Below are 7675 nucleotides of genomic sequence, written 5' to 3'. Positions count from 1 at the left end.
CCACCAAATGTTATGCTCCATCAAAACATCAGTGCCAGCCCAAGTAGCCTTAGTGGCCCTAGCCCAAAGGTACTTGAATAAACACAGCAGCCCATGTGCTGGCCCATTTCATGGACCTGTCCTGCAGTTTGAAGAAATCCACAAACAGCAGGTGAGGAATTACAACCCAGAGCAGATGTGTCTCCCATATTTTCTGTCGGAAAAAAAAAAGAAAAAGAGGCAAAATAGCTGAGATGGAAAGTGAAGAAAAAATGGGGATCTGTAACGATGGAGGTGAGCAGCACCTGGGAGAAAAGAAGCAAGAAAGCTGGAAAAACACCAAGCCACAACTTCAGAGACAGAAGGAAAGTCATTATGGGGATGTACATTCACTAGACCATCACAAGTCTGGACAACCACATTCTAGCAACAAGGCTTTGGGGACAAGTGGGATACAGATGGACTGTTAGCTGCTCCTTGAGCCATGTGGAGAAACATCCTTGGTTGCTTAGCATTTGGGTCTGTTTGCCTCCACTTTTCCCACAGCTGACTGTGGGGTGCGGGAGCAAAGCAGGGCTGTTGAATTTCAGCCAATCAATCATCCTGCAAAATACAGCCAGCCCAGAAAAACAGAGCTTGGCATGTTTCCTTATTTAGGTGGAAGTGTTGGGAAAATGGCATGAGATTTTGTTTCTGATAAAGTAGGAGCTGTTTCAGGAATATTAATTATTTTTGTTGTATCAATGTTTTACATTTATTTCTCTACAGCTGTATAGTGAAAAAGATGGATGAAGCTTGTGGCCTGGTTTCAGGCTGTCTTTGGGGCACTCCCAAAGCTCTGAACAAGAAAGTAAGAAATATACAGACATCTGGGAGTCAGTAGGGGTGGTTCCCTGGTTATTTTAGCCTGGGGTTTGTAAACTGTGGGCTTTGTTCCCTGTCTCTTTACAGTGAATGTCCCTTTACAGCATTTGTTATGGTCAGATCCTTAAAAAGTTTCTGGATGCCCAAAGATGGAGGCCTAAGGGGAACCTTCAGGTACATGGATGCTTTTGAAAATCTTGTGGTCTACCTATACTGCATCTCTCAGAACGTCCCAATGGGAAAGGCTGCAGGAGGCATTCTGCTGTTTTATTGATTGTAGGATCACAGAACCATAGAATGGCTTGGGTTGGAAGGGACCTCAGAGATCTTCTAGTTCCAACCCCCTGCCTTGGGCAGAGTTGCCACGCACTAAATCAGGCACTAGACAGGTTGGGATGCACTGGGAGACCAGGAGATGTGAGAACACATGAAACTTTTCAATAAGAAAATGAGGACATAGGAGTGGATTCATCCATAGTTACTTTTCCTCCAAGCTGAAAATGCTTTAGACTTCAGTGTGCATGGGGACAGAATGTTGTGTAAATATTTTAGGACCAGATAATAAATGGTGATGTCCTTGGGACAAAAACCTTGCCTCCTTCACAGTAAAACGGCCAGGAAATGTTACCAAGAAGTGTTCAACAGATCATCCTCTAGTTGCAGATCTCATCTTGTGCAACTTAAAACAACTTTATCAGGACCCATGGCACAAACACAACCATGTAGGTCAAGTCCTGGAGGTTTGACTCAGTCAACGCTGCTTTGAAGTCAATGAAGCTGAAGTTATTGCCTGACATGAGGAGCAGTCCATCTGGGATTTCTCATATGATGAACTTCAATAATAAAAATGATGGTAAAAATATGTAAAATAAATAAAAATGATATTGTCAGCCACTTTGTTTGTTTCTGACTCAGGGGGTTTATATGTTTAGTCTTGAGTGTTTTTCACATTGATTATGTATATCCAGATTTAATGCTGTCTGGAACTGCTGAGTAAAGGCATTTAGTAACAACAATAACAGAGGGTGTGATTTCATAATCCTAACAAAACAGATAAGGTGGGTTTGGGCTGTTTCCCTGCCTGGCTGTAGGGATTCTCTGGCTGCAAACCACATTGGGCACTGAGATAGCTTTGTCTTGGGAGAGGCCTTTGTGCTGGAGCACAGCAAACGAGATCTGGTAAATCTGAGAGCCCTGATAGCAGCCTTTCAATATCTAAAGGGGGCCTATAAGAAAGAAGGGGACAGGGCTCTTCAGCAGGGTCTCTTGTGATGGGACAAGGGGAAATGGTTTCAAACTAAAAGAGGGGAGATGTAAGATAGAAGGAATAAGGCTTTTAGAGTGGGGGTAGTGAGGGACGGGCACAGGCTGCCCAGAGATGTGGTGGATGCCCAATCCCTGGGGATATTCAAGGTCAGGCTGGATGGGGCTCTGAGCACCTGATGGAGCTGTAGGTGTCCCTGGTCACTGCAGGAGAGTTGAACTAGAAGGCCTTCAGGAACCTCTTCCAGCTTAAAAGGTTCTAAGATTCTAAATAATGTCAACAACGTTTCTCTCTCTCCAGATACAAAAGGGGAGCTGTTTAGGCAACACAGGTTTAGGAAATCACCAGTATTGCCCACTGAGCTGTGTCCCTCAGTGCCACACCTCCACGGTTCTTGAATAGCTTCAGTGAGTGACCCCCTCCCCCCCCGCCCCCCCACCCCTTTGGGCAGCCAGTGATAATGCATCACCACACTCGGAGGAGTTTTTTTTTCCTAATATACAACCCGAAATGTTAGGAGCCGAATTGTAGCAGCTCATCTCAAGAAAAGACATCCCAACAGCCCATTTTCCAGCTCGTTTGAACTCTTCCCGAGACGAACCGTACCCGAGCGCTGAGTTGGACGCGCAACCTATGGGCGCACGTGGCCCAACGTCCCCTCGCCGCTTCCCTGCTGCCCCTATGGGGCTGCCCACCCGCGGTGCCCGTGGCTGTTGCGCACGGTGGGGCCGCGGGGATGCGCGGAGCCGGGAGAGAACTCGGAAGCTCCAGGACGTGGTTCGGGGACCGCGGGGCGCTCGCCTCGCCGCTAAGGGTTAAGGGGAGCGGCGGGGAGGGCGGGGGCTGCCGGGGATTGGAGCGAAGTTTGGAGCTGGGCGGTGCCGGGCCGCCCTCCTCGGCTCGGCCCCCGCCGCCACAAAGCCCTGCAGGGAAAGTTGCTCGATCGCCCGTTTCTCTTCGCCCCCCCTTCCCCTCCCCCTTTTCCTCCTTCTCGCCCCGACTCCCCAACCCCTTTCCCCTCCTCCCATCTCTCCTTAAACGGGATTCCGGCTCGGGACGGCACCACCGGGCATCCCGCGGCGGCAGCCCCCGGGGCTCCGGCAGGTCCCCGCTGTCCCTCCTCGCACGCACACACACACATACACTCACCCCACCCCGAGAAGCAGTGAGAATTATAACCCCCCCTCTTCCCCACCCCGTCTCCCGCTTCTCTCCCTTTAACCCCTCTCACCGGTGTGGCAAACCGATCCGGGGGTGCCGTGTCCGCTCGGGAGGGCTCAACCCAAAGAGCCCCCGGTCCCGGGGGGGTACGATGAGGTAGAGGGCGGCGGCGGAGAGCCCGGCCGGGGGCCGCGGCAGGAGGGCATGAAACGGAGAGCTGCGGGGATGGGAGGCAGCGCTCGCTGCTGAGAGCCGGCAGCGGCCAAGGTAAGTGGGGACCCCCCCATGGAGCAGGGTGGGTTGGGACGTCCCCGCCTGGGCTACAGGCGCACCTGGCGGCATCATTCCCCGTGCGCCCCCGGCTCCTAATTTTTGCTTTCACTCTTCCCCTCTTGCCCCCTCACCCCTCCTCCCCGTAACCCTTCTCTACGAGCTCCCTATGGTGCAGGCGATGGTTGGATGCGGTGCGTTGTGCATCCCGGGGGCACTGAGGTGTCTCAGCGAGAGCTTCACGAGGGTGAGGAATTCAGACAGTGCTTAGAAAGTGAGAGTGTGAGGGAGCGGGGCGTAACGAGCGTCAAGCCGATCTGCCCCGGCGTATCGCTGCGAGGGCATCGCCCGAGGGTGGTGGGTTTCATGGAGTTTGGCTTTGGGACACACCTCTGGTACTCAAGGAAATAAGTGGGGGGGTTGGAAAATAGGAAAGCGATGCTTAGAAAGCGATGATCCGTGCTGGAGGAGCGCGTGTTCCCGGGGCAAAGCGGGGCCGGTGAACGGAGTCTGTTGGGCTGTGGAGGCAGCGCTCCCCCTCTCTCTCATCCGAGTTCCTCCGCAAATTGTTAACCTGAAATCTTGGTTTACGGCCGCTTTTGCTCGCATTTTGCCTTCCAGACTGGTTCTGTGCGGGATACCGGAGAATTATGCATTAACTGTAAACTTAGAGCAGCGTGCTGGCCTCAGTGGGTCCCTGATTTATATCACGCTGAAGCAGAGCGGAGGGCAAAGTTTTGCTTGCTGAGCGCCAAGGAATGAATTACAAACACGCTGCTGTTGCGTTTACTCTTCCTGCTCTTGCGCTTCTGCAACAACCCTTAAAACTGTACAAACTTGTGGGCTGTTTGCTCATTTCCCCCCGTAATTGCTCCGCTCCCTTTCCTGCAGCTCCGAGGACGGCAGCTCGTACAGCTCACAGGGATCCGCTTTTCACCATGGGATTGCAGCTGGCGCTCCTGCTCGCAGGGATCGTCGCGCTCTCGGACTCAGCGAGAGGTAAGGACCGAGCAGCTCGAGCCCTCCTGCTTGCTGCCCTGCCGTGCACACGTGCTCCATTGCTGCCTCTTGGTGCTGCTGGGCGCAGCGTGGATTTGGTGCTGTGGTCGCAGGTGGACTCGCATGAGACTTTCCTCATGCATCCCATTTGATTTTAAAGAAAAGCAGCTGCATTCCTCCGTGGATCAGAAATACCTCTCCCCTCTTGTAATCCCCCCCAGCCTCTGCGCCGTATATTCCCACCAGCAAATGTAACAAACGCATCCATTAACCTTCCTGGTGACAGACAAATGACAGCTCCTGATAGTGAGAACATTTAAGAACTGGGGCTCCGGCAGTCAGTAGGGTTTCAATGCACAGGTTGCCAAATGCATTGACCTGGGAGTGGGAAGGTGCCTTAACTCGAGTGTGGGGTCAGAGCAGAGAAGGCTGCCTTCTTCCCTGCCCCATACCTTGGTGGGTGCTGTCTGAATGGGAAACCACCGCTGACAAAGGAGGGGTTGCATTGTTCCAGCAGAATGGGTGCGTGGCTTTAGGATGTAGATTGCTTCAGCTGCACGTCCCAAGAGGATTGGAGTTGTGCAGATGAGTATTGGAGTTGAGTGAATGAGTACTGGAGTTGCATGAATTGGTGAAAGAGCTTTAAATCACCTGATGCAATGAAAAGATCTTAAAACTTGTGCTTCATTGGGGCCATAATTTGCCAAAAATAAAACCAAAGGGATGGGGAGGGAGCATTGCTCTACAAACCCAAGGCTCAAATTAGTGCTTTGCTTTTTTTTCCATCTTCGTGTTGGCTCCCAAGCAAATACTTTATGGAGGCAGAAGCACTATAAAATGATCAGCTGGAAGCTGAATGAAAAAGAAAACAGTGCATATAGGCTCAGAGCCCTGCAGACTGAGTTCCCAGCCAGGTCCATAATGTAGACTCCGTTGAAGTTGTAGGCAGTGGCGTATGAAATAAGAACGGCCTCATGGATGTAGGTTATTGCCATAGACTTGAGGAGCTGGTGGAGTTCCGAAAAAAATCTGAAGTGGGCAGAAGAAGACAAAAGGAGTTTTGTCTCTGTTGTGAGCGGAGTGTCGGCTGCTTTCCTGGCAGCCCGTTTCGATGCTGTTTGCACTTGTCTTGCTCGTATTCTTTTATTGCCTCTGGAAAACGTGGTGCGATTGACTGCGGGCTGCTGTCGTGTGAAGAAGAGCCAGATAATTAACAGCGTTAATTTCAGAACATCATTGTTTTTCCTATGGAAAAGGTTTTTATTTTTAAGGCAACATTAACAGGGTCACAATAGTGATTGGGTTTGTTGAACTCGTTCTATTCAGAGCTGGAAAAACCATCTAGTGTGTGGATGGAGAGTTGGTGTGGGTTGTTTAAAATGAAATAGAGTATAAATCCAGGGCCAAACCCATGAAAAACATCATTCACTCGTTGTCTGTAATGAGGGAGGAAGAGAAGAAAGAAGTGTAAATGTGGTAAAAACAGAGCCATGGCCCTACCATTACAGTCCTGCTCTGCCTCTCTTTGAAACTGAGTATTCAGAGGGCGATGGGTGCAGATGAAGGATCAAACGTGCACATGAGCAGAGGTGGCACATCTCTGACACATTGCAGCCGCATTTTGGTCAGGTGATTATCACTGATCATCGGTTGTTTACTTTGGGATAACTTCAGATTCTTGTAAAAACGTGTCCTACCATGAATGTGCCCACAGATTTTTTCCAAATGTATCATGTGGTGCGTTTGGTGGTGGGTAGGTGTCACCTGCTTGAGTCTATCGATCGTTTTTCAGCCTGAGATTTTTATCTGGAGGGAGATGAGCTCTTTGTTTTGGCCAAACAGCCTTTAGTAGCCCTGTCCCAATTGCAAATTTTACATGTGTGGCACAAAGTGTGCCAGCGTTTCCTAACCTGAGTTGTCAAGATGTGCTCAGGTGAGGAAGGTGGCTAAGAAGGCTCTGACTGAAAGCATTGGCCCTTCTCTTTTATTAGGCAAGAGGAGATTTTAGTGGAATTAGGATGTTGTTTGTGTGCACTGCATTGGGTAAGGGCTGTACCAAAGTGCATTTGCACAAGGGGGCAGAGGTAAGTTGCCCACGCAACGCAGCCTTGCTATTCCCTGGCAGCTCATCTGCAATCTTGCATTAATGTTGCCTTACAGTATTTTTACCTCCTTATTTAGGTGGTGCCTTTTAAGGTGAAGGAACCCACAGGGCTGCCTGATAGGGCCAATGCTGCAGCTTTTTCCCAGGTTGGGAGCTGTGCCCTCTGGCTCTGTCACTTCTTGCACACTTGCGACCTGTTGTGTCTCATCACCCAAACACAAAATAGTGAAATAGGGGATTTCTCAGGTAAGCAATATAAACTCTTAAGAAAGCAGCAAGATAAGTATCAAGAGCAGGGCTTTATTTTAGAGGATCGGGTGTGGAACTTATTCTGTCTGAAAGGATGAAGGATGAGGTAGTTTTGTCGAGGTCTGAACCCATATTTTCCAGTACTGAAATTTAAAGACTTTGGCTAGGGGCTTGTCTACACTGGAATAACCCTTCCAAAATAGTTAATTTGGAATAAATGCCCCAGAGACCAATCTTAATCCAGTCTGAGGACCCTCTGGAAGGAGCCTGTACTCAGTGGTTGCTCCCTGGGAGCTGTTTGGGTGAACCTCCACACTCCTCCATTCCCTACTGGGTGAACACGGGAACTTCTGTGTGCACAAAACCCACCATTTGAGCACATAACCTGCTCTCGGGGGGGGAATATCCCTCCTGGCTGGCAGCCGAGGCACAGGGTGACAGCTCCAGCCTTTCTGCCAGCAGCCCCAGCTACGTCAGCCCTTAACCTGGGAGAATGATGCAGGGCCAGTGGCTCGTCCCTCATGTCGCTCCGTTCCCTGCCCTCTGCACAGCCCTATACTGGGCATAAAAGCCCTCCTCCGCGGGGATGAATGCCATCTTGGGTCACTAACCCTTGGTGACTATGTCCTGCAGCAATGTGGCTCCAACCACTCCACACCTCCGGTCGGATACAGGTAATACAATCTGATATTTTCCCGCTGGTGTTAACTCAGTGACACACGACGCAATATTTGTTCCAAATCTGTCAAGTTGCCATCCGATTCACTTTGGTTACCGTATATGGT

At 50.5% G+C, this 7675-nt stretch overlaps 1 protein-coding gene across 1 annotated transcript in view; it reads left to right on the top strand.

The window, feature by feature from the left end:
- Positions 1 to 3076: 3076 nt before the first annotated feature.
- FGFRL1 (fibroblast growth factor receptor like 1) overlaps positions 3077 to 7675 on the top strand; it is a 164904-nt gene continuing 160305 nt past the window's right edge. Inside the window, exons 1-2 of the mRNA XM_042871089.1 lie at positions 3077 to 3535; positions 4430 to 4537. Coding sequence (XP_042727023.1) covers positions 4477 to 4537 — 61 coding nt within the window. The 5' untranslated portion in view covers positions 3077 to 3535; positions 4430 to 4476. The remainder of the gene's footprint in view (positions 3536 to 4429; positions 4538 to 7675) is intronic.

This window comes from Lagopus leucura, unplaced genomic scaffold (assembly GCF_019238085.1).
Source record: "Lagopus leucura isolate 7727_CA_CO unplaced genomic scaffold, USGS_WTPT01 Super-Scaffold_100004, whole genome shotgun sequence".
NCBI classification, from domain to species: Eukaryota; Metazoa; Chordata; class Aves; order Galliformes; family Phasianidae; genus Lagopus; species Lagopus leucura.
The sequence above is the reverse complement of the archived record's forward strand: the minus strand, read 5'-3'. Positions and strand labels throughout refer to the sequence as shown.